At 40.0% G+C, this 26,922-nt stretch overlaps 2 protein-coding genes and 1 pseudogene across 14 annotated transcripts in view; 2 read left to right on the forward strand and 1 right to left on the reverse strand.

Annotated features, from left to right (window-relative positions):
* IFT56 (intraflagellar transport 56) overlaps positions 1 to 21,208 on the forward strand; it is a 90,258-nt gene extending 69,050 nt beyond the window's left edge. For 2 of the 4 annotated variants that reach the window (XM_054560680.1, XM_054560678.2), the window contains exons 18-19: positions 14,245 to 14,342; positions 15,902 to 20,408. In XM_054560680.1, the coding sequence (XP_054416655.1) occupies positions 14,245 to 14,342; positions 15,902 to 15,945 (142 nt within the window). In that variant the 3' untranslated portion in view covers positions 15,946 to 20,408. Of the gene's footprint in view, positions 1 to 7,368; positions 7,530 to 14,244; positions 14,343 to 15,901; positions 20,409 to 21,073 lie in introns of those variants that run through there. The other 2 variants (XR_008527600.2, XM_063725797.1) reach the window with 2 other exon arrangements.
* LOC112134280 (large ribosomal subunit protein eL43-like) lies at positions 18,410 to 21,018 on the reverse strand (annotated as a pseudogene).
* A 1,881-nt stretch (positions 21,209 to 23,089) lies between the features above and the next one.
* UBN2 (ubinuclein 2) overlaps positions 23,090 to 26,922 on the forward strand; it is a 99,422-nt gene continuing 95,589 nt past the window's right edge. For 9 of the 10 annotated variants that reach the window (XM_054560674.2, XM_054560676.2, XM_054560675.2 and 6 more), the window contains exon 1: positions 23,090 to 23,563. In XM_054560674.2, coding sequence (XP_054416649.1) covers positions 23,096 to 23,563 — 468 coding nt within the window. In that variant the 5' untranslated portion in view covers positions 23,090 to 23,095. Of the gene's footprint in view, positions 23,564 to 23,707; positions 24,071 to 26,922 lie in introns of those variants that run through there. The other variant, XM_054560677.2, reaches the window with a different exon arrangement.

The following is a 26,922-nucleotide window of genomic DNA, read 5'->3' on the forward strand; positions in this document are numbered from 1 at the left end:
AGTCTTGAACTCCTCAAGCAATCTTCCTGCCTCAGCCTCCCAAAGTGCTAAGATTACAGGAGTGAGCCACCACGCCTGGCCTTAAAATGTTTCTTATAGGTGCCTCTTCCTTCCTATATCACTAAGGCACTTGTACCTAGGAATCCAAGATCCAGATGAGAAATTTATTTAAAATTTTTGATAAACATATGACAAAATATTCAATCTCCAGGATAATGATATTTTAAAAAGATATTCAGTCTCACTAGAAAGCAAAGATATGCAACTATAAATTTTGTCACTTCTGCGTTGGGTAAATGTTAAAAATTTGAGAATAACCAGCTGGGAAAAGTGTAGAAAAAAATCTCATGCACCAGTTATGAGAAAATAAAGACACTACCTTTGCTTGGCAAGCAGTATGACAAATGTATCAAAATGTGGACTATCCTTTGATCCATCATTTCCAAATCTAGGAATTTATTCTAAGGAAATAGTTGGAGATATATGCATAAAGATATAGGCACAAACCTGATTATTAAAATATTGTTTATAGTAGTGTAAAAGCGAAACAACATAAATGATTGCTCCCAAATATATCCCTAGCACCTAACATGCAATATGGTAGATATCCAGTGAATATTTCTTAGGTGAACTAATAAGTGAATATCCAGCTACAAGATGTTGGTTACATAAATGCAGGTGCATCTATAAAATATAATACTTTGCAATCATAGGCTGGGCACAGTGGCTCATGCCTATAATCCCAACACTTTGAGAGGTCAAGGCAGGAGAATTGCCTGAGCTCAGGAATTCAAAACCAGCCTGGGCAATGTAGTGAGACTCTATTGCTGCAAAAACATTAAAAATGAGCTGGGCATGGTGGCCCAGGCCTGTAGTCCCAGTTACTCAGGGGGCTGAGGTGGGAGGACTGCTTGAGTCCAGGAAGTCAAGGCTGCAGTGAGATCTGTGATCACACCACTGCCCTCCAGGCTGGGTGACAGAGTGAGACCCTATTTCAAAAAATAATCATACTTTACAATCATTGAAAAATGGTGAGGTAGATTTACATTTAATGACTGTGGTAGTCAGAATAATGATCCCACAAATATGTCCATATGCAAATCCCTGGAACCTGAAAATACATGCAACTACATGGCAAGGGGGAATTAAGGTTTCAGACAGAACTAAAGTTGCTACTAAACTGGCCTTAAAATGGGGCAATTATCCTGGGTTATCCAGGCAGACGTGGTGTAATCACAGAGGTCCTTAAAAGTGGAAGAGGGAGAACCAAAGAGATGGCAGCATGAGAATGACTCAGCTGAAGCTGCTGGCTTTGAAGATGGAGGAAGAAAGCCATGAACCAAGTAATGTAGACTTCCTCTGGAAGCTGGAAAGGGAAAGGAAATGGATTCTCCCCTAGAGTTTCCAGAAAGGAATGCAGTCCTGCCAACAATCTGACTTTAGCCCAGTTAGACCCATCTTCAGACTTCTGACCTATAGAACTGTAAGATAAATTTGTGTTGTTTTAAGCCACTAAATTTGTGATAACTTGTCACAGCAACAATAGGAAACTAATAACACTACAGAAACATTTATAAGATATACTGATAAGTCTTAAAAGTAGGTTACAAAATAACTTTGTGTTGTTGTTATAGTTTGAATGTATCCTCCAAAACTCATATGTTAGAAACTTAATCCCCACTGCAACAGTGTTAAAAGGTAGGATCTTTTGGGAGGTGTGTAGGTCATGAGGGTTCAGCCCCCATGAATGGATTAATGCCACTATGAAAAGGGCTTTTGGGAGTAGGTTTGCTCTCTCTTGCTCTTCTGCCTTCCTTCACGGGAGAACTCAGCGAGAAAGCACTCAGATGCTGGTGCCTTGATTTTGGTCTTCCCAGCCTTCAGAACTGTGAGATAATAACTTTCTGTTCATTGTAAGTTACCCAGTCACAGGTATTCTGTTATAACAGAACAAAATGGACTAAGACACATGTGATTTTATTTGTGCATATATATTTGTCTGTATATGCATAGAGATGTCAAGAAGGATATTCATGAAAAGTTAAATTTAGACTTTTATTAATAATCATTATACATCTATCTATGAGTAGCTGAAGAAAAAATATTTTCTTCTGGTATAACCAAAAGACTGGAAGAGGGTTTAGTGGCATAGGTTCAGTGGAAGGAGAAATGACTACTCAATGGTCTTAGGGACCCAGTGAATCCACAGTAAGGTGGACTTTGGCCAGGACCGCACTTATTACCTCATCTGCCAACTCCAACAAAGGGGACCAGGATGACATTTTGGGTCTCTGTGTATAAATGCTAACTAAAACCCTGTGTCTCATAATCCTCAAAATAGCTGGGTATTCCCTAGTGTACTATCCCTGAGTAAATGGTGATAGGTCCTTTTGGGAAAGGACTGAGGATATTATTAATGTACATGTATATGGTAGTCATTACATGACTGTATGCATTTGCCAACACTCATAGAAATGTACATTTGAAATAGGTGGGGATTTTTGTATAATAAAGCTATTTTTGAGGGAGTGGAGTGAGGGTTGAGAAATTACTATTGGGTACAATATTCACTATTCAGGTGATGGGTACATTAAAAGCTCAGACGTCACCACTATGCAATATATGCAGGTAAGAAACCTGGACTTGAAATTCAAAAGATCATAGAGGCTACTGTGGGCAATAATAAGCCAATAAATTGGAAAACCTAGAAGAAATTGATAAATTCCTAGACACATACAACCTACCAAAACTGAACCATGAAGAAATCCAAAACCTAAACAGACCAATAATAAGTAACAGAATCAAAGCCATAATAAAAAGTCTTCTAGCAAAGAAAAGCCCAGGACCCAATGGCTTCACTGCTGAATTTTACCAAGCATTTAAAAAAGAACTAATACCAGTCCTATTCAAACTATTTCAAAAAAGAGAAGAGGAGGAAATATTTCCAAACTCATTCTATGAGGCCAGTATTACCTTGATACCAAAACCAGACAAAGACACATCAAAAAAAGAAAACTACAGGCCAGTATCTCTGATGAACATGGATGCAAAAATCCTCAACCAAATACTAGTAAACAAAATTTAACAACACCTTAAAAAGATCATTCATCATGACCAAGTGGGATTTATCCCAGGAATGCAAGGATGGTTCAATAGATGCAAATCAATCAATGGGATACATCATAACAACAGAATGAAGAACAAAAACCATGTGACTACTTCAACTGATGGTGAAAAGAATTTCATAAAATTCAATATCCCTTCATGATTAAAAAAAAAAACTCAAAAAACGGAGTATAGAAGGAACACACCTCAACACAATAAAAGCCATATATGACAGACCCACAGCTAGTATCATATTGAATGGGGAAAATGGAAAGCCTTTCCTCTAAGATCTAGAACAAGACAAGGACGCCCACTTTCACCAATGTTTTTCGACATAGTACTGGAATTCCTAGCTAGAACAATCAGATAAGAGAAAGAAATAAAGGGTGTCCAAAGTAGAAAAGAATAAGTCAAATTATCCTTGTCTGCAGATGATATGATCTTATATTTGGAAAAACCTAAAGACTCCACCAAAAAAAACTATTAGAACTCATAAATTCAATAAAGATGCACCAGTACCATTTCTACATGCCAACAGCAAACAATCTGAAAATGAAATCAAAAAAGTAATTCCATTTACAATAGCTACAAATAAAATGAAATACCTAGGAATTAACATAACTAAAGTAGTGAAATATCTCTACAATAAAAACTATAAAACATTGATGCAAGAAATTGAAGAGGACACACACAAAAATGGAAAGATATGCCATGTTCATGGATTGGAAGAATAAATATTATTAAAATGTCCATACTATCAAAGCAATCTACAAATTCAATGCAATCCCTATCAAAATACCAATGACATTCTGCACAGAAATAGAAAAAAAAAATCCTAAAATTTTTGTGGAATACTAAAGACCTAGAATGGCCAAAGCTATCTTGAGAGAAAAGAACAAAACTGGAGGAATCACAGTACCTGACTTCTAAATATACTCCAGAGCTATAGTAACCAAAACAGCATGGTACTGGCATAAAAACAGACACATAGACCAATGGAGCACAATAGAGAACCCAGAAATAAATCCATACATCTACAGTGAACTCATTTTTGACAAAGGTGCCAAGAACATATATTGGGGAAAGGACAGTGTCTTCAATGAATGGTACTGGGAAAACTGGATATCCACATGCAGAAGAATGAAACTAGACTCCCGTCTCTCACCCTATACAAAAATCAAATCAAAATGGATTAAAGACTTAAATATAAGACCTCAGACAAGGAAACTACTGCAAGAAAACATGGGGAAAACTCTCCAGGACATTGGTATGGGCAAAGATTTCTTGAGTAATACCCCACAAGCACAGGTAATCAAAGCAAAAATGGAGAAATGGGATCACATCAAGTGAAAAAAGCTTCTGCATAGCAAAGGAAACAATCAACAAAGTGAAGTGACAACCCACAGAATGGAGAAAATATTTGCCAACAATCCATCTGACAAGGGATTAATAACCAGAATATAGAAGGAGTTCAGGACCAGGCGTGGTGGCTCATACCTGTAATCCCAGCAATTTAGGAGGCCGAGGCGGGTGGATCATGAGGTCAGGAGTTCGAGACCAGCCTGGCCAACATGGTGAAACTCTGTATCTACTAAAAATACAAAAATTAGCCAGGGTTGGTGGCATGCGCCTGTTGTCCCAGCTACTCGGGAGGCTGAGGCAGAAGAATCGCTTGAACCCAGGAGGCAGAGGTTGCAGTGAGCCGAGATCGTGGCACTGCACTCCAGCCTGGGTGACAGAGCGAGACTCTGTCACAAAAAAAAAAAAAAAGAAGGAGCTCAAACAACTCAATAGGGGAAAAAAATGTAATAATCCAATTTGAAAATGGGCAAAAGATCTGAATGGACATTTATTGAAGACATACAAATGACAAATGTGTATAAGAAAAGGTACTCAACATCACTGATCATCAGAGAAATGCAAATTAAAATTAGAGTGAGAGATCATCTCACTCCCTTAAAGTGGCTTTTATGTAAAAGACAGGCAACAACAAATGCTGGAGAGGATGTGGAGAAAAGGGACACTCTTACACTGTTGGTGGGAATGTAAATTACCACAACCACTATGGAGAACAGTTTGGAAGTTCCTCAAAAAGCTAAAAACAGGATGACCATATGATCTAGCAATCTCACTGCTAGGTATATGCCCAAAAGAAAGGAAATCAGTTTATCAGAGAGACATCTGCACACTCCTGTTTATTGCAGCAGTATTTACAATAGCCGAAATTTGAAAGCAGCCTAAGTGTCCACCAACAGACAAATGGATAAAGAAAATGTGATACATATGCACAACAGAGGACAATTTAGCCATAAAAAGAATGAGATCCCATCACTTGCAACAGCATGGATGGAACTGGAGGTCATTATGTTAAGTGAAATAAGCCAGGCACAGGAAGACAAACTTCACATGTTCTCACTTATTTGTGGGAGCTAGAAGTTAAAACACTTGAACCCATGGAGATAGAGAGTAGAATGATGGGTTACTAGAGGCTGGAAAGGATATGGGTGGGGCGCACTGTGGGGATGGTTAATGGGTACAAAAAAATAGAAAGAATGAATAAGATCTAGTGTTTCATAGCACAACAGGTGCTCAAAATAAAAATAGCCAGGCACAGTGTTGTAGGGCTCTAGTTCCAGCTACTCAGGAGACAGACAAGAGGATCCCTTGAGCCCAGGAATTCAAGGCTGCAGTGAGCTGTGATTGTACCACTGCACTCCAGCCTGGGCAATACAGCAAGACCCTGTCTCAAAAAATAAAATAATAATAATAATAATTTAGTTGTACATTTTAAAATAACAAAAATAATATAATTGGATTGTTTTTAACATGAAGGATAAATGCTCAAGGTGATGAATACCCCCATTTACCCTGATGTGATTATTACACATTGTATCCCTGTGTATGAGATATCAAAGTATCTCATGTGCCCCATAAATATATACACCTACTATGAACCCACAAAAATTAAAAATTATAAAAAAGAAACCTGTACTTATACTCCCTAAATATATAAAAATTTAAAAAAAACTATAAAGCTATTTTTTAAATCCCAGGTTTAATTTAATTTTTCCAATCTTAGTAGTGCTCACTCTCCATGATCACAACTACTAACCAGAGACTAGAATTAGACTTGGGCATCATTCCAGGGTGTCAATGAAATTGAAAAAGAAAATTATAGGAACACCAGAGACAAAGAGAACTCGATCATGGGGGGAGGTGGGCACAAGGTGCAAACAATCAAAAATCACATCAACAAATGACATCGGACTTTTTTTTTTTGAGACAAAGTTTTGCTCTTGTTGCCCAGGCTGGAGTGCAATGGCAGGATCTCGGCTCACTGCAACCTCCGCCTCCTAGATTCAAGTGATTCTCCTGCCTCAGCCTCCCGAGTAGCAGGGATTACAGGCACCTGCCACCGCACCTGGCTAATTTTTTGTATTTTTAGTAGAGACAGGGTTTCACCATGTTGGACAGCCTAGTCTTGAACTCCTGACCTCAGGTGATCCATCTGCCTCAGCCTCCCAAAGTTCTGGGATTATAGGCGTGAGCCACCGTGCCTGGCCGACATCAGACTTCTCAGTAGCAACTCTGGACACTAAAATAATGATGTGATGCCTTAAGAATTCCGAAGAAAATATATTTCCAACTAAAAACTGTCATTCAAATATGTAGTAGAACAAATATCTTTTCAGACACGTATATAGCATAAAATTATTTCCTGAATAATGTACTCCATCAAAAATAGGGGAATAAATTCAGGGAAAAAGACATGGCGTATAAGAAACAAGGGCTCCGACTTGAGAGATGAAGGGAATACCCTGACTAATGGTGGGACATATTTCAAGACAGGTCAGAAGCAGGTCAGAAGGCTCTAAGATAGGCTCAAGCAAGATTAAATACACAAATACCTCATTTATCAACACTTCAATAACACGTTTATTAACATTGTGAGAGTTCGGAGATGAGTTACATAGAAAACTAAGCAAATGAGAAGACAATTAGAAGGTGTACAAGAAACGAAAAGTATTCATAAGATACTTCATGGATCAGCCGTAAAAAGTATTTATTTGATCCTAAAACTGTAAGCACTGAACACTGATTCAACCAAAAATTGACCCAACTGTATTAGGAGGATGGGGAGATAGGAACTATCCATGTGTGGGGGTTATGTGTGTGTGAGAGAGAGTGTGTGGGCCCCAAATCCTCATATTTCATTGCAATATGATAGATGCAATGCATTTAGACTGAAACTCTCATATTTAGTTCTGAGAAGCAGAGGAAGATGAGCAAAGCAAAGAATCACAGAGACAAGCCATATTTGTAGGAAGCACCTTGCCCTGCAGAAGAGAAGACATCATTGTGAACAGTTCCACAGCTGCTTATCAAAGAAGATGGAGAAGAGTAAATGCAATATTTGGAGTCAGGTAAATGCATGCTAAATAGGTTGGCACATGGCTCTGGGGTTCCCCTACATGTATATTCATCAAAATAGCTGGTCCAGGAAAACTCTTCCTCAAAGATGAGCAACCACACAGACAACACAGCTGAGAGTCTATAGAAAATTAACAGAAGAGGGAAAAAAACATAAGGGAAAGGAACAAAAAAATCAAATTGTGGACAGAGAGTATCAATAGAAAATAGATAACCAGAATATTCATGTATAGGAAAGCTATCACCAAACATTTTACTCTGACAGTGTATTAGTCTGTTCTCACATTGCTATAAAGAAATACCTGAGAATGGGTATTTATAAAGAAAAGAGGTTTAATTGGCTCACAGTTCTGCAGGCTGTAGAGAAAGTGTGGCAGCATCTGCTGGACTTGTGGGGAACCCTCAGGAAACTTACAATTATGGTGGAAGGCGAAGGAGGAAGGGGGAAGCAGGCTTATCTCATATGGCCACAACAGGAGGAAGAGAAGCAGGGGAGGTGGCACACACATTTAAACAACCAGATCTCACGAGAACTCAGTCACCACACAGTGCCAAGCGGGGGATGATGCTAAACCATTCATGAGAACTCTGCCCCCATGAGCCAGTCATCTCCCTTCACGCCCTACCTCCAGCAGTAGGGATGACATTTCAACACAAGATTTGGGTGGCGACACAGATCCAAACCATATCGGACAGAAAGGTAGAAAGTAGTGTTAGTACATTGATATTAGGTTGGTGCAAAAGTACTTGCGGTTGTCGCCATTACTTTCAATGACAAAAAATGCAATTACTTTTGCATCAACTTGATATATTTAAGATGTCATTTAAAGGTGATAAATCAAATAGTAGGACTGAGTGTATTTTGCAATACCAAGTTCAACACAAAATGTAGAAAAAAACCCACTAATTTCATAATTGAATTATAGTATGAAATGATAGATGTGTTTCCAAAAATTAAAGGTTAAAGGTATAGAGTAAGACCCTGTCTCAAAAAAAAAATCATAATAATTTAATTGTACATTTTAAAATAACAAAAAGAATATAATTGGATTTTTGTAACATGAAAGATAAATGCTAGAACAAAAATATAAACCTTCCAAATTATTGGAAGTAACATACACAAAATAAAGCAAATGGAGAAGCTCATGGAGTATTTTTTTAAGGTTTAAAGGAGAGAGAATGACATAAAATAATGTGATAGATCTATGCTCAAACATACCTCTGGTGGCAAAAATGCAAATAGGCTGAACTCACCTATTAAAAGAAAAAGATTGGCAGATTGGACCACAAAGCAAAATCTAACTCTGTGCTGCTACTTCTACTCAGAACAAAGTGATGCATAAATGTTGATAATAAAAAGATGGGCACTAGTACAATTAGGCAAATGCAAATAAAAAGAGAGCAGGTGTCACAATCAAACAAGGTTGAATCCGGGTCAAAATCATTAAGCAAGTCAAAGAAACACATGTTGAATGATCAAAGATCCATTTCTCAATGAAGATATAACAGTTATGAATATGCAGCAGAGAAAATGGCATCAATATTCAAAAACAAAAATGGTAAGAGTCACAAGGACAGTAGTAACAGAAGATTACAGGTCATGAGAGTTGACATGAAAAAAGGAGTAAAGCTTATAGGCAATCTAAATATCACAAATAATAAAGAATAGATTGTAAATACAGCTTATGCCTTGAAAACAAAGAATAGGATCCATAGCATGTTCAATAAAACTGGCTGTACCTTAGGTCACAAAGAAAATAACACTAAACACTTACACAGGTGCTTACTATGCCCCAGCCATCTTTCTAAGCAATTCATGTATGTTAACTCACTTAATTCCAACAACTTTTAAAAGTACATATATTATGATTCCCATTTTGCAGATGGGGAGACTAAGGCACAGAATGGTTACATCACTTTTGCCAAGATTGCAGAGAGCATGCTAGTGAGCAGCAGAGCTGGAGTTTAACCCAGGCGGCCTCACTCCCAATCTGTGCTCTTAACCACTAGGCCAGAGACTTTTTTCAATAAAGTCTCAAAAGTACAACTGCTGCAGATAGTTTCTAATCACAACGCCCTAAAAGCAGAAGTTAATAGTAAAAACAAAAAAGCTTAAGAACTCTGCCACCTAAAATTTAAAAAGAAAAAAATAAATGAACAAACCGACCAATCAACCAAAGAAACAAACAGTTAACAAACAAAAACTACCCTTTAAGTTTTGGGTAAAAGATAATCCAAACTGGACTAGAGTTAAAGCTCAGAAGACAAGGTCTTTAATTTTATTTATTTATTTATTTATTATTATTATTATTATTATTATGCTTTAAGTTTTAGGGTACATGTGCACAATGTGCAGGTTAGTTACATATGTATACATGTGCCATGCTGGTGTGCTGCACCCATTAACTCATCATTTAGCATTAAGTATATCTCCTAATGCTATCCCTCCCCCCTCCCCCCTAATTTTTATATTAATAACCAAAAAAATAAAAATGAGTGACTTAAGGATCTTATCAAGAGGTTATAAAAACACAACTGAAATAAAAATAAGGAATCCACAAAGAAAAATAAAATGAAGTTAATGAATTTACAAACAGAAAAAATGGTACTACCAATAAATAAGTGAAGGAGCTGGTTCTTTGAAAAAAAGGTAAACCAATAAAACAGAAGAGCCTTTAAACAATCAAAAGAAATGAAAACATACAAAATATTATAGATCTTAGAAAAATTCACGGAAGTGGAAAATCCTAGTTAGAGAGTATGAACATTTATAATTTTGACAGATATTGCTGATTTGCCATATACAGAAGATTTTTCCAATTTCCACCTCCACCAGCAATGAATGGAACTGATTGTTTCCTCACATGTTCAGCGACGCAGTATTAGCCATTTTTACAATGTGTCAACCTGAAAGATGAAAAGTAGTGCCTCTGTATAGTATTATAGATAAACGTCTATTTTTTTTGTTTTGTTTGGTGGTTATAGTCTTTGCCAGAATTGGAATCTGTTTTGCTTGAGTCATGATAAGAAGTTGGAAGTTTTTCTTCCATGCTGTATTACTTTAAATAATATTAAACCTATTTTTCTATAAATGCTTGGTTGGATTCCCCTGTGAAACTGTCCGGTCCTAGTTTTTTTGTTTCGTTTTGTTTTGTTTTTGAGACAGGGTCTCGCTCTGTCGCCCAGGCTGGAGTGCTGAGGCATGATCATGGTTCACTGCAGTCTTGAACTCCTGGGCTCAAGTGATCCTCCCACCTCAGCTTCCCAGGTAGTTAGGACTACAGGCATGCACCACCATGCCTGGACAGTTTTTTAAAAATTTATGTAGAGAGAGGGTCTTGCTATGTTGCACAGATTGCTCTTGAACTCCTGGCCTCTGGCAATCTTCCCAAGCAATCTTCCTGCCTTGGCCTCCCAAAGTGCTGGGAATACAGGGCAACATTCTTGATTTCTTTTATAGTAACTGGTCCGGATTTTCTGTCTTTTCTGAAACCAGTTTTGTTATCCTTTTTTATGGATAAGCCATCACTGTAATTCACATTTTTACACAAAACATCCTGCATCTTTTTTTTTTTGAGACAGAGTCTCGCTCTGTCACCCAGGCTGGAGTGCAGTGGCGCAATCTTGGCTCACTGCAACCTTTGCCTCCTGGGTTCAAGCGATTCTCCTGCCTCAGCCTCCTGAGTAGCTAGGACTATAGGTGTTTGCCACCATGCCTGGCTAATTTTTATATTTTTAGTAGAGAAGGGATTTCAGGCGTTTGCCACCACGCCTGGCTAATTTTTGTATTTTTAGTAGAGACGGGATTTCACCATGTCAGCCAGGCTGGTCTCACACTCCTGACCTCATGATCTGCCCGCGTTGGCCTCCCAAAGTATTGGGATTACAAGCGTGAGCCACCGCGCCTGGCTCTTTTATTTTCTTTTTGAGACAGAGTTTCTCTCTGTACCCCAGGCTGGAGTGCAGTGGAATCTTGGCTCACTGCAACCTCCACCTCCGGGGTTCAAGCGATTCTCCTGCCTCAGCCTCCCGAGTAGCTGGGATTACAGGTGCCTGCCACCAGGCCCGGCTAAATTTTTTCTGTATTTTTAGTAGAGATGGGGTTTTGCCATGTTGGCCAGGCTGGTCTAGAACTCCTGACCTTTAAGTGATCTGCCCTCCTCGGCCTCCCAAAGTGCTGGGATTACAGGCATGAGCCACTGTGCCCAGCCCATCCTGCATTGTTTTGTTCTGCTATCTCATGTTGTAAACATCAGATGGATTGCCTGACAGGCCCTTTACCCTTTCTTGGAATAGCATCCTGCCCCCTAAGCCTCTTCCACCTAATCAGAAGCTCCTGGTAGCCATTCCTTTCCTCACAGTTGTTTGACCTAGGGGTGAGCCTTGGCCTCCCAAAGTACTGGGATTACAGGCATGAGCCACCGTGCAGGCCTAAAAATTTTAAAAGATGCAAATGTTCTGCTGTCAGAGTTTGCCCCAAGGCTAAACAAGCACAGCTGGGCTGTCTCCATAGTTAAATCTATGGGTCTCTCTTCTGTTTCTAAGACTGTCCCAAAATAGGTCAATCACAGATCCTTCCCTAGAATTTTGGAGGTAGGTGTAAGGGTTTCCAGTCTTAGTCTGGACTGTTCTCTTCAACAAAGAAGGTATTTTAAAAAATTGCTAATTATAACATGGCCATATTTTTAACCATGTAACTTGGGGAGTAGAGAAAACTAATCCAGAGAGGGGAACAGAATGAAGTAGATCTTAGATGCATAAATGAGACAGAGATAAAATTGCCTGGAATCCGTGTAAATTTTTAAATTCCCAATTCTGGTTCCATCTTCTTGGGACCTGACTGCAATCCTTCCCTTGGATTCTGGGAGATATCCCTACCTCTGCTTACAAACTCTTCTGTTTAAACTAGCTTAAGTTGATTTATAGTGCATGCAACCAAAAATTCTAACATATTCTTCAGTTCTAATTCCCACCGCCCCTCTTCTGGCTCTGTTCTGTCGAGGCAGCTCACTCCACCTTCCCAGGCTGTTGAGTTCATCTCTAAACTGTAGTCATGCCTGCCTCTTTTCTTTCCTTCCTTTCCTTCCCTTCCTTCCCGTCCTTCCCTTCCTTCCTTCCCTTCCTTCTCTTCCTTCTTTTCCTTCCCTTCCTTCTCTTCCTTCTCTTCCTTCCCTTCCTTCCCTTTTCTATTCTATTCTATTCTATTCTTTTCTTTTCTTTCCTTCCTTCCTTCTCGGAGTCTTGCTCTGTCACCCAGGCTGGAGTGCAGTGGCATGATCTCAGCTTGCTGCAAGGTCCACCTCCTGGGTTCAAGCAATTCTCCTGCCTCAGCCTCCTGAGTAGCCAGGACTACAGGCATGTGCCACCATGCCCAGCTAATTTTTGTATTTTTAGTAGAGGTGGGGTTTCACCATGTTGGCCAGGCTGGTCTCAAACTCCTGACCTCAGGTGATCCACCCGCCTTGGCCTCCCAAAGTGCTGGGATTACAGGTGTGAGCCACCATGCCCGGCCATGCCTACCCTTTTCTATTTATCCATATTCTCATCAAGTCCCCATTTCCTCCATCAAGTTTTCCCTGACTATTCTAAATTTCATTGATTTCTCCCTCCTCTGAATTTCCATGTTGCATTAATATATTGGAAGAGCTGAAAAATGTTACCCCAACTATGCCAAATAACACTCAAAGCTTTTTAAATCTCAAGCCTCTGAGTGAATTTCACATGGAATCTTTTAGTCCTCCTGCTTCTGTAGTGAAATTCCCACAGCCTTGACCCATGGTTACAATCTCATCAACCTATTCAAGACTAAATTGGGTGGGTGCGGTGGCCCATGCCTGTAATCCCAGCACTTTGGGAGGCCAAGGCACGGGGATCACCTGAGGTCAAGAGTTCAAGACTAGCCTGGCCAACATGGCAAAACTCTGTCTCTACTAAAAATACAAAAAAAAAAAAAAAAAAAAAAGATAGGCGGGCATGGTGGCAGCCACTTGTAATCTCAGCTACTGGGGAGGCTGAGGCAGGAGAATCACTTGAACCTGGGAGGCGGAGGTTGCAGTGAGCCAAGATCGCGCCATTGCACTCCAGCCTGGGCTACAAGAGTGAAACTCCATCTCAAAACAAAACAAAACAAACAAAAAAAACCAGGACTAAATCTACTATTAATTTATTATTTCACTACTTCCAGCACAATTTGCAACAAAACAAGTTTTGCTCAAGGGAACTGTTCAACATTAATTAAAAAACAAAATTATTATACTTTATAAGCATAAAAACTGAATAGTACATAAAATGTCCACTATAAGTTCACAGTATAAAGAAATGGTGGTATATTCATAAATGGAATACTATACAGCAGGAAAACGGATAAACTACTGATGATATGCAGTAACATGAATTTCAAAACCATTGTGTTGAGAAAAAGAAGCCAGACATAATATATAAATACATATTGCAATGATTCCATGCACATAAGGTTCAAGAACAGGCAAAACTTATCTGTGGTGATGGATGTCAGAATGGTTACCTCTGGGAGCATATGGACTAGAAAGGGGAAAGACGGACCTTTAGAGGTGATGGAAATCTTATACATCTTGAATGGATAGTGGTTAAAGGAATGTGTGCAAAAGGTAAAATTCATCAAGTTGTATGCATCTTTCTGTATGTCTAGAATCCCTTAATTTAAAAAAAATTTTTTTTTTTTTTTTTTAGACAGAGTCTCACTTTGTCACCCAGGACTGGAGGGCAGTGGCACAATCTCCGCCCAACCGATTCTCCTGCCTCAGCCTCCCAAGTAGCTGGGACTACAGGTACGAGCCACCATGCCAGGCTAATTTTTTTTTTTTTTTTTTTGAGAGGGAGTCTAGTTCTGTCACCCACGCTGGACTGCAGTGGTGCAATCTCGGCTCACTGCCAGCTCTGCCTCCCAGGTTCACGCCATTCTCCTGCCTCAGCCTCCCGAGTAGCTGGGACTACAGGTGCCCACCACCGTGCCCGGCTAATTTTTTGTATTTTTAGTAGAGACGGGGTTTCACCATCTTAGCCAGGATGGTCTCGATCTCCTAACCTCGTGATCTGCCTGCCTCAGCCTCCCAAAGTGCTGAGATTACAGGTGTGAGCCACCGCGTCGTTTTTTTTTTTTTTTTAAACTAGAAATGGGGTTTCACCATGTTGGCCAGGCTGGTCTCGAACTCCTGACCTCAGATGATCCTCCTGCCTTGGCCTCCCGAAGTACTGGGATTACAGGCATGAGCCACTCAGCCAGCCTAAAAATTTTAAAAGATGCAAATATTCTGCTATCAGAGTTTGCCCCAAGGCTAAACAAGCACAGCTGGGCTGTCTCCGTAGTTAAATCTACAGGTCTCTCTTCTGTTTCTAAAACTGGGCCATATAATATCCCTTTTGAGATCAGTTCTCAGTGTTGTGAATATACACCAAGAGTTTTTTTAAATAAATTCTTATATACATACACATACATAGATACATACATATACAAATAATACATTAGTTCTCCCTTTTAACAAAATGTCCTTCTTTTTATTCTAATGGTAGTATATTAAATAATAGTCTGCATATTCCTTTTTTCACTTAAGAATAGATTATGCCAATTAATTTTTTAAAAGATTGCATAGAATTCCATTGCATGGATTTACTCAAAATAAGAGACATGTACACCAAAATCATTTTTTGAAATATATCAGCTTTTGGCAAAGATTAAAACATTTGATAACATAAGTTGCCCAAGGGGCTTGGGAAATAGAGACCCTCATGTATTGCCAGTGGACTATAAATCAGTACTTTCTATGGAAGGCAATTTATCAAAGTTAGAAATACACATATTAGTTGGTTCAGCAATTGAGTTAGGTTGAACATATTTCATTCATATAAGAGCCTTATATTTCCTTTCCTGTGAACTATTGGTTCATATCTTTCTCCATTTTTCTAAGAGGTTATTGTTGTTTCTTTGATCTGCAGGAGTTCTTTATGGATTAGGGAAATTTACTCTTTGTGAAATGTATTGTAAATTTTTTTCCAGTTTTGTCATTAGTCTTTTGATTAATGCTGTTGAAGCAGTTGAAATTATCAGTCATACTTGGAAAGGCCTTTCTTAGTCTGTTTTTTTTTAATCTCAGCCAGTTTCTTCTAGAAATATTATGACTTCTTTTTTCTATTTAAAACATTTATTCACTAGAAATTTATCCTTTTGTAAGGCGTGAGATACAATTTTATTCTAGTCTAGGTAATTACCTATTTGTCTTAAGCTATTTATTGAATAATCTAAGCTTTCCTCACTGATTTAAAATGCTTGCATATTCAACCAGAAAAAGACAGGAACCATAACAGAAATATGAATAATGATTATAAACAGGTGATTTACACAAGAAGAAACTTAAAAGACTAGCAGATATATGAAGAGATGCTCAAATTCCTTCGTCATCAGAGCAGTGCAAATTAAAATAATAATGAATGGCAGAAATTAAACTGTATTTATTGGTGGCAATGCAGTGGGAGAAGAGGAGGTGATACAGCAACCCTCACACCACTGGTGTGACCATTCTGGAGAATAGTCTCTTAATGTGTACACAGGCCTGAAGATCCAATGGTTCTTTCATAGGTCTGTGTCTGAAATAAATTCTCATATAGACTCAAAGAGCACATGACTGAGGATGTCCATAGTTGCACTGTGGTGGTTGTGGGGTGGGGGGGGTAGTTGGAGGCAAGCCAAGCATCCATCACTGAGGAAGTAAACAGGCAAAATATGTGATTGCAGATTACCACTCAAAAGTTGTTAAAAAAAAAAGTTGTAAACTGAATATATTATACACAGCAGCATAAGTGGTTCTTAAAAATATGGTGTTGAGCAAAAAAAGAAACAGAATGAGATATATAACATAATAACAAATTTACAAATTTAAAATATATGCATGTAAAATAATAATATATACAAGGTCACATACAAAAAGTTAAAATTGGCCAGGCGCGGTGGCTCGTGTCTGTAATCCCAGCACTTTGGGAGGCCGAGGTGGGTGGATCACCTGAGGTTAGGAGTTCGAGACCAGCCTGACAAACATGGCGAAACCTCGTCTCTACTAAAAATACAAAAATTAGCCAGGCATGGTGGCAAATGCCTATAATCCCAGCTACTCGGGAGGCTGAGGCAGGAGAATCACTTGAACCCGGGAGGCAGAGGTTGCAGTGAGCCGAGATTGTGCCACTGCACTCCAGCCTGGGCAACAGAGTGAGACTCTGTCTCAAAAAAAAAAAAAAGTTAAAATTTTAGAATTTTTGCCATTGGATGCAATGAATGGAAATAAAGAGGAATTTCAAAGAGAGAGAAAAAGACTGATGATGATAATGTGCCACAAACTGTGAAATATGATTAATTCAACCTTCTTTGCCTGAAGTGAAAATTAAAAATAAAAAGCTCATCAAGGTTACCAGTATCTCTGCTCTCATCTTACTAGAATTCTTGGTAGCATTCAACAGTTAGTTGGCTACTCCTACTTTCTTGAAATGTGTTTGTTCTAAGATCATGTCACTTTTCTACTTAAAATTTCCCAAATGGCTTCTGGTTTCATTTACAGTAAGATCCAAACTCTTTTTTTTGTTTTTGTTTTTGAGACAGAGTCTTGCTCTGTTGCCCAGACTGGAGTGCAATGTTACGATCACAGCTCATTGTAGCCTCCACCTCCCGGGCTCAAGCAATCCTCCCACTTCAGCCTCTTGAGTAGCTAGAACTACAGGTGTGTGCCACCATGCCTGGTTAATTTTTTATTTTTAGTTTTTTTAGAGACAGGTCTTATTATGTTGCTCAGTCTGGTTTCGAACTTCAGGGCTCAAGTGATCCTCCTGCCTCGGCCTTCCAAAGCGCTGGGATTATAGGCGTGAGCCACTGCACCTGCCAGATCCAATCTCTTTATGCCATTCCATGACCTGGCCCTTCGCTCCCTCTCAGATGCCATCTTTGCCCACCCTGCTCACTGCACTTTGGCTACCCTCACCTTTCTTCCAACTCACCAAATCACTCCCTCCATAGGCTTCGTACTTGCTTTTCTTTCTCTCTGATACTCTTCCTTTGGATCTTCACAAGGCATTTTGGTCTTTAAACTTAAATGTTGTCAAGAAGGGATGAGTAACTTGATCTCACAGGGTATTTTATTATGTATTCATTTATTTGCTAAATAAAACAAGAGTGCCTGATCTGACCTTATAGCACTACAGTTAAATAATATTAAAGGCATTTTGACTTTGTATTCTACAGGAATTGACTTTGACCTCTTCTCAGCCTCCTTGAAGGGCCCCCACTACCCAACGAAAGCATTTTGGATTTTCCAAATTTACATGGAAATGCATAAGTAGGTGTGCTCTATCCCTAGTCCCTAGTAACAAAATTACTTTCTCATCACCTGCTCAGCCTCTGCTGGAAGAGACTGAACTTTCAAATTGGTGATCGCAGCAAATTAGAAGTTTGTGAAACAGTTTTGAGGATCACAAGCAGCATTTTAAATCATGCAATATATTACAACAGAATCTTATGGAAAATATCAGAGTGTACCACACTGATCCTTATCCAGGAATACAGACACTGTAACTGCTGATGAAGAGAAGGACAGGGAGGGAGGGGTGACTGCAGTCACTGGGATCTCACTGGAACTCCTAGGTTCCTTTGTTGGACAGATAACATTGTACAGCCTAATTTTATGTTATCACAACTGCCTGTGACTTATGAAATTAAGTAAAGGAGAATTTCATTCAGTGATTAAAAAAACTCATAATTTTCAACTGGGTTACAGTGAACAGCTTTAAGTATGTTTTTGGGAAAGCACCATCAGTATGACATGTGTGTGTGAACTATGATATATTAAACTAGTATAAATTGCTCTCAAAGAGATTTTTTATTATTAGAAGAAAAAGGAATAAGAAAGTGAACAATACAGAAACATATTCCAATCAAGCTGCTGGGTCTGGAATTATAGTGGAAATACGAGAAAATGTTAACTCTATCATCAAACATTGACATCTCATTCTAAAAAGAAAAAGCACTTCTGCAAATGAAAGTTTAATACCTTCAAAATTAAAAGGACATCTGAGGCTGGGTGCGGTAGCTCACATCTGTAATCCTAGCACTTTGGGAGGTTGAGGTGGGCAGATCATGAGATCAGAAGTTCAAGACCAGTCTGGCCAACATGGTGAAACCCCATCTCTAAAAATACAAAAATACAAAATTTTCTAAAACTTTCTAAAAATACAAAAATTAGCTGGGCGTGGTGGCACGTGCCTGTAAACCCAGCTACTCGGAAGGAGGAGGCAGGAGAATTGCTTGAACTCAGGAGGCGGAGGTTGCAGTGAGCCAAGATCGCACCACTGCACTCCAGCCTGGGCAACAGAGCAAGACTCATCTCGGAAAAAAAATAAAAGGACATCTGAAAATGTAACATGATGAACTTGTCAATAAGCCCCTCAAATATGTTCCTAAAAAAGGGGGGGGGAGTAGAGTTATTGGTACAATTTCTCAGTTTTTCCACAAATCTTTTAAATTTTTTTGGTTACATAAATTAACCCATTTATTATAGGCTAGTGATGTCTCAAAGAGTAGAGGAGCGTCTACTGGTCTTTCAATTGCTTCAGTCTTCAGATGGTGGACTTTACCGTGACAGCAGAAGTGGTATTGTAGGTCCAGACAATGTGGTTCCTGCATGAAGACACCGCTACTGTCTTCATGTAGGAACCACGGCGCCAGATCCCCACAGCTCGTCTCTTCATCCTGGTTTTGCCACAGAAAAGAGCAAATGTACTTGGCGTACTGGCTGATTTCAATTTTCTTCACCATTTTCTGAAGGGAGACCCCATAGCGGGTCCTGTATTTACCAACGATTCCAACTTCTTGGTTTAGCCATGTCACCGTGAACTGCGTCCGAGCTCAGAGAGCTGTTCCACAAATCTTAAGGAGAAAGACAATCAGTGTGCAAAAGAAATATGGGTCATAGTAAGTGCTGAAAAACTTCATCCAGTATTTACGGGTATGGTGCACATGCTTTCAGTGACAAATCAGCTGATAAATGAAAAACTATACTTCTTGGCAAACACACAGTATCAGTGTATTACCTACCACAGAATATTTACAGCAACAATAACTATGATGTAGTAACAGTCCAACTTGCTGACAGTACTAATACTGAAAGTTGCATAATATTTTTATGCCAGATATGTGTAGCAAGATAATTTTATAGAGGAATTATTGACTGTATAAAGAAAAATATATTCAGAATTTTAAAATAGTTCCCTTGGCCTCCATCATGGCAGGTAGTAGCGGCATCGGGGCGGCAGCAGTGATCAGAATGCGGTGAGGGAGATCGTGCACATTCTGCTTGTAGTCCCAGCTACTTGGGAGGCTGAGGCAGGAGAACGGCGTGAACCTGGAAGGCGGAGCTTGCAGTGAGCCGAGATCGCGCCACTGCACTCCAGCCTGGGCGACACAGCAAGACTCCATCTCAAAAAAAAAAGAGAGAGAAAAAAAAAGAGATTTCAAGAATTCTGAATACTGGCTTACTGGAAACTCTGGCTATTTGTGTACAGCTTTGTGAGCAAGGACTTAACCCAGAATTAATAAATAACCAAGGAAATACCACCGGTTATTAAGGAGCTTCGAAAGACTACCAAAGCACAAAAGGCTGCTGAAAACATGACAATCTAACTTTCTGGAGAAATCCTGATATGTTGAGCTCTTCAAGAGGATTTGAAGACTGTGTTGTAATCAAGAACATACGGTGAAATTACTGCATGCAGCAGTGTAGAAAAATCGTCCTTTTTAAAAGAATTATAGAACCATAGCTTTATAAATCAGTGGGAAAGTGGCTTACAGAGGGAACTATCAGGTGTGTTAACACTGCATCTTATTTACTTTTTAAAATGGCACTAATGTATTGGCATTGCTATGTTTATATTTAGGCATTCCTTATTTATAGCTCTAATAGCTTTAATTTTCTGAGCAGTCTATCAGATGTTTATATCTGCTGTGCCTGGGAGAAGTGTGGTGGAACCCATTAGTAATAAGGTGTGGTGGTTATATGACTTGTTGACGTTTCCTTTATAAACCAATTTTGAATTGTTTATGCACAACAACTATGGATTTATGTTGTACTCTCACAGGATTTCAGCCACCATTTGTGAATTTTGATTTAGGTTCATTATATCAGAATCTTGTTTTTTAAATTAAGAACATGGAAAACATTTCTTGTAATCTGCCCTTTAACAAAGAATATATAGTTTTCAAACAGTTTGTTGGGCAGTTAATAGGGTGAACCAGATCATTTTTATTGATTTAAATAATTAATTTGATTAAACTTGGTATTTTATGAAGAGAATAAATTATTACAGCTTAGTACTTCATTTACACAGAAAAATGATTGTCGGGCATGCAATTTATCATGATGTCAGACTAAGATTAAAGAAGAATTTATTACTATGCAGAACATGCATACGCATTATTACTATTCATGACTGCCTATATATCTGAACTAGGGTTTTCAATTTTGATCAGTTTAGAAAAAGAAAAAGATCAGGTGCCACAGTGGATCAGATGTTCATGTACCACTGTCCTCATGAATTCTGGAGTGCAATAAACCTATGAACAGGCAAGAACTTCCATGGCATTAAATAAAATCTTTCCTAATTTGCTTCTGTATGATGTTAACATTTTTTTCTACACTGTATTATAAAATATTTTATATTAAATTAACTCTGTTGTGTCTGTTGCTTTTACTTTATTCTAAGCAGTAGGTAAGTATTGTGAAACATATTTCAGATATGCACATATGTGTTATGTATATATGGGTGTATCTTCTGGGTTACAATGTAAAATTTCTTACTGTGGGTTGTGGATCAAAAAGTTGGAAAGCTCAGTGGGTTAGAAGTTAGAAGATAATGTTGGATAACTAACACACCTGTAGAAGGATTTGGCCCACAGACCACCACTTTGCAGTCTCTGAGCTAAATTGTGGAGGATATTGAATATGAGTATACATACATAGAACTCAGTTTGTAGGTAAGTTGCAGCCAGAACAGAGAACGATATAATAAAAACTCTTTTAGAGACATTAATATGACCCCGTCTCAAGACTGGCGGGAATAGAGACTGAAGGCAGAAAGGTAATTTAAGTATCACTAAGGCAATCTAAAAATGAGATCCGAATTCGGAATCAGAAAAGGAGCAATAGGGAAGGAGATAATGGAGGTAAAACATGGTGCCAAGTAGAAAAGATACGGTTTTAGAGCTGGGAGAGACCTTTGGAATCATAGATTTCATCACCATCTTCGTCCAAGTAAGGAAAGTAATAACAGGAGAGGAAAAAACGGAACCCTCTCAGAATTTGTCTATGACGTCACACTGACTTAATAAAAGAGCTTTCAATAGTTAATCCAGTTAATGCAATTAACAGAAGGCTTGGATTCCCTTCAGGATGTGAAGGGCGAGCCCTCAAATTTACTTTTTATTCAATGGATTTAAATGGCCAGTAATTCTTATCCTTTTAAACCCGACTTTCAATTAATTAATTTCAAGGGAGCCTATGGGGCGTGCCCAATCAATTCCTTCCCCATCCTGAAATGGGTCCTTTAGCATTCTTTTAAACAGTACGTTTCCTGAACTCTTAAGAAGTTTTCTATGATTTCAGCAGTTTAGGCCTTCTGAATGAGCCCAGAACTCCTCATCTGCTTGTTAATTTTCCAACTGCAAAGCGTTATTGAACATTTAATGACCCTGCCCCACGCAACGCCCACTGCGGCTGGGCGAGGGAAACCAGAGTAGGTCGAGGAAGGGGAGGCCTGCGCTTTCGGGAGGGAAGCCGCTGGGGCTAGTCTGGCTAAAGCTGGGCACTTCCTTTTTTCCCTCGATACTTAAGGCTACGGGGACACAGGGCGGGCAGGCACAACGGCTGGCGCGTCTCTCTACCCTTGCCCAGAGTCCGCCTCGAATAAACAGCTAACAACCCCAATTCCCTTGAACCCAGCGCGGGAGACCCGGCGCCAATGGCTAGTTCGGTCTCAGTCCCATCCCGATGCTAGCCCCGGGAAGCTCCTGGAGCGCCTCTCGTTTCCGGGTGCGAATAGTAAGCTGCTCGGGAAACCCCAAAACTCTCCCTTTGAGGAAGGGTGCAGACGGCGTCTCCGTTTCCACGGAAACAGGCCGAGCCATGTCGTCACTTCCGCCGACCTGTCTGGACTCCAGACTGTTGGGAGGAAAAAAGGAAAACTGAGCAACAGCCACGACAGTGGACGCGAGCGTCTCCTCTGTGCGCATGCGCCCGCTCAGCGGCCTGCTTCTATTTATGTGGGGGATCCAACATGGCGGCCGCGGCGACCCTGGCGATGGCGGCGAAGCCCATCAGAACGTAGTAGCGGGGAAGGGGACACGGTCCGCACTCACCGTGGCGTCGGCAGAGACGGCTGAGGGTGGTGGAGGGAAGAAAAGCGACGGAGAGCAAGAGGAAGGGCGGGCAGGCACGCAGCGCGGCGTAGAAGCGAGCGCCGGCTCGAGCAAAAGCGGAGGGCCAGAACAGTGGGGATGGCGGAGCCGCGAAGAGTAGCGTTCATTAGCTTGTCACCGGTGCGGCGGCGCGAGGCCGAGTACCCGGGGCCCGAGCGTGAGCCCGAGTACCCCCGTGACCCCCCCCGGCTGGAGCCGCAGCCGTACCGCGAGCCGGCCCGGGCGGAGCCGCCGGCCCCGCGGGAGCCTGCCCCCCGCTCGGACGCGCAGCCCCCGCCGCGGGAGAAGCCGCTCCCCCAGCGCGAGGTCAGCCGCGCCGAGCCGCTCATGTCGCTGCAGCGGGAGCCCCCGCGGCCCGAGCCGCCGCCGCCGCTCCCGCCGCTGCCCTTGCAGCCGCCCCCGCCGCGGGAGTCGGCTTCCCGGGCTGAGCAGCCGCCACGGCCGCCGAGGGAGACGGTGCGCCTGGAGCTGGTGCTTAAAGACCCCACCGACGAGAGCTGCGTGGAGTTCAGTTATCCGGAGCTGCTGCTGTGCGGAGAACAACGGGTACAGAAGATTCCTCCCTCCTGCCCCAGACCCCGGGAGCCTCAGGACCCGCCGCCTTCCCCAGCTGGTTTGCACCTTGGGACGCCCACCGAGCGCGTCCGGGTCGCCCCGAGGGTGGGGTGCGGGGGGCCGGGGCCGAGCGGGTGGACGGGGTGGTGAGCGCTGCTTTCTCCACTCCCCGGGGTGGCCAAGGCTCTCACCCGGCTGCGCCGAATCCCCAGACCCCCGGCACTCGCTCCCAACGCCGCGCCGAGCCTGTTTTCTTGTGCACCTTTCGGAACCTCAGATTTTCCTTCTTTCCTTTCTGCTCCCCACACAAAATCCTGGGGCCCTGCAGGCCGTGTGGCTGGGTTCTCCCTGTGGCGCTACAGCTGTCGTTCCAGTAGAAAGGAAGAGAAAACCTTGGGGGACACGCCCCCCAGTCTGAAGCAGAGAGATTGTGTAACCCCTCTCGTATCATCCTCATCCTCATCACTGTTTGTTTTGCTGGGCGCCGTGGCTGCTGAGGTGTGCTTGCGTGCCTGTGATATTTTTCTTAATCGAAGGGAATTTAAGAATAATTAAAGGTTTTCAGAGACTAAGGATCCCACTTTAGCAATGGAGAAGTGGGTTAGTTAATCTGGTTACTAATTTTTCTCTCGTGTTGGTATTGGAAAACCTTTTTAGCTTTCCTTTTTTGTGGAGTTCGTTCATATTGTAATTGAATGGGAAGGTGTCTCCTGTTTTATTTGACACCTACCCGTCATATTATTTAAGTGTACTATCATTAGTTTATAGAAGAATATTGTACTCAGCCTTTGTAATTTTCGGAGGATGATGAAAAAAATCTCAGCTTTGAATTTTTTAAAACAATTGAAAATATATAGGTATGCTTTTGATGTAAGAGGTGAACAATGGAGAAAGGATAGGGGTTATGTTCGTAATTGTAATTTTTATTGTTGTGGGTTGGTGGATCTTCAGAAGTAAGTTAGAAAAGGAAATGATAGATTAACAGTAAAGAAAGAGAACAGTTTTCTCTGTTGCTTAGCAATTATGCACGTTATTAGGTTTTGCTTTAGCTTGGGTCTAATGGACTCCCGAAGTCACTTGTTTTGTTTTCATCTTCAACTACCTTTATGGTGAAAATGACTGACTGCTTAGTCACAAAGTATCAGGTTGAACAATTTCACTAGATTTTGTTTACTTCATGGCCAGCTAATGTTTTGATCATTATTTAGAAATGTTGTGTGGTCAAATCATTACAAAACGTTTTCAACCAAAATGAATTGTTTAAAGGGAGAGATCATTTTGGTCACTTCCACCTAACATTTTGCTCTTTAGACTCACTTGAATGCCCCCTCTTTATAAATGTGAGGTCACTTTTTTCCCAAAAGAATATTAAAAATACTGGATTGGAGCATTTTTCAAACATTGTATTTGAGCTGCTAATCTAAGTTGGTTTGCAGTTTTTGTAATTTTCATAAATTACAGGAGAAAAGCCTTATCTTTGGGTAAAAATACATAGCAATAACTACATTTACTGAGTTCTTACTGTGTGCTAGACACAGTTCTAAGCACCGCACATGGTTTTTCTAGTAGTCCAACAGAACTCCATGAGGTAAAAACTATTATCCTCACTTTACAAATGTATGTAATTTTATTAGTACTTATTTCTATAGTGATACAATTTCTTAAAATTAACTCATATAGTTTAGAGGATTCTGCCAAAATGACGTAAAATGTAAGTCATAGTAGAAATACAAAGACCTTTATTATGTCCCTGTTTATGCTGTAATATTCACACGATGGCAAACTAGTAATGTGTATCATTTAGTTATAAAAAAGAAAAAGGTTTGACACCCTAGCTTTGTTCACTTGATAACACCAGAACTACTACTTTCATGCAATAGGAGAAAGAGAAATAATTCCATTTAATTTTTCTGTTTACTTATTAACAGTGTAGGTGTCTTGGCCCAATTATCTCGTATATCAACCTTCTATTTTTTTCATATACCTCTGAACAAAACAAAATCCATTGTATATAATCACCTTTGCAACAAAGATTTGCCACATTTTCCTGTGATTGCTGCCAGTGTATATCCTTATTATGCAAGAAAGCATAGAAAACATATGTTTAAGTAAAATTGTCATGGTTTCATGAAAGGAAATCTTAGAAGAGAGACCATCAAAAAGCAAAATGCGAACATTAGAATTGGTCTGGAAAGTTAGTGGTTCCCAAAATAAGAAGAATTAGGAAAGGAAGGGCTCCACATTTTTGAAATAGCCATCTATCACTAAATAAGATTTTAGCCCCAGATGCTGAAATTGGTAGATGTGGGGCTATTAAAAAAAAAACAAACAACAAAAGGTGTGTTACATATGGATACCATTCATATGGGTGCATTTAAATCAGTTCCCTTCTTAAATACTAAATGAACAGTAAAACCCTGATTTACTGGAACACAATCAGAAATTTTTCTATGCTCTATTTGTATTAATGAGGAAAGCACAATTAAATATGTTGGGAAAATATGAAAAACAAAACCACAGGTTAGCTAAACCTTTAACCTTATTGTCTCTAGGCGGTACAGTGCTGTGATTGAGATGGTTTAGGATGATGACCGGCATTGGAATCATCTCTATTCTGAAAGATTAATTTGGTCACCATTTCTGGCTAAAGCGTAATAGTGCATTTTAGAAATAAATTTTGGCAATGATTGATACACAAGAAAAGGTTTAACTCTAGTAAACCAGAAAAATCAGTTAACCAGAACACCCATTTGTGAACATGCTTAATTGAACATTTACTGTAAAAAGAAAAATAAGTGATTCAGTGTGTTAATATAACTATACTATTTGACAATTCCATGGTATTTCATTGTTTGCATATTTTTGATGAAATTTGTGAAAGACCTCCTGAAAATGGTGTTGATGAGTTAAGATCAAAGGACAAAATTATTGCATCAGTTTTGCATGTGAGTAGTTGATAATTTTCAGATTTTTTTTCACCTGAAAAAACAAAAAAGCTTAGTCTTGATTGGGGGAGGGTGTTTATTCTTAACTGTAAAAGAAAAATGAGTCCATTTTCTTAAATTTGTTTTTGTAGGCTGTCAAGAGAAAATAAGAGCTGTACTTTTGATACCTACATAAAGTACATAAAATATTTTAGAATGGCATATAAGGTGATTCTTATTAAAAATATAGATCCATGTGTTTATATTTATACATGTAAAATGAGTCATACCGTAGTAAGTATTTGGGCTTGACAGTGCAAGAGGGAGCAGTTTGTAATAGGCATGGCGATTGCTTACTGTCCTTAACCTGAGCCTCTAGTTAAGGCTATACCCTGGACATGCCTAGGATTCCTTATTAGTTTATTC

Source organism: Pongo abelii, chromosome 6 (genome assembly GCF_028885655.2).
Source record: "Pongo abelii isolate AG06213 chromosome 6, NHGRI_mPonAbe1-v2.0_pri, whole genome shotgun sequence".
NCBI classification, from domain to species: Eukaryota; Metazoa; Chordata; class Mammalia; order Primates; family Hominidae; genus Pongo; species Pongo abelii.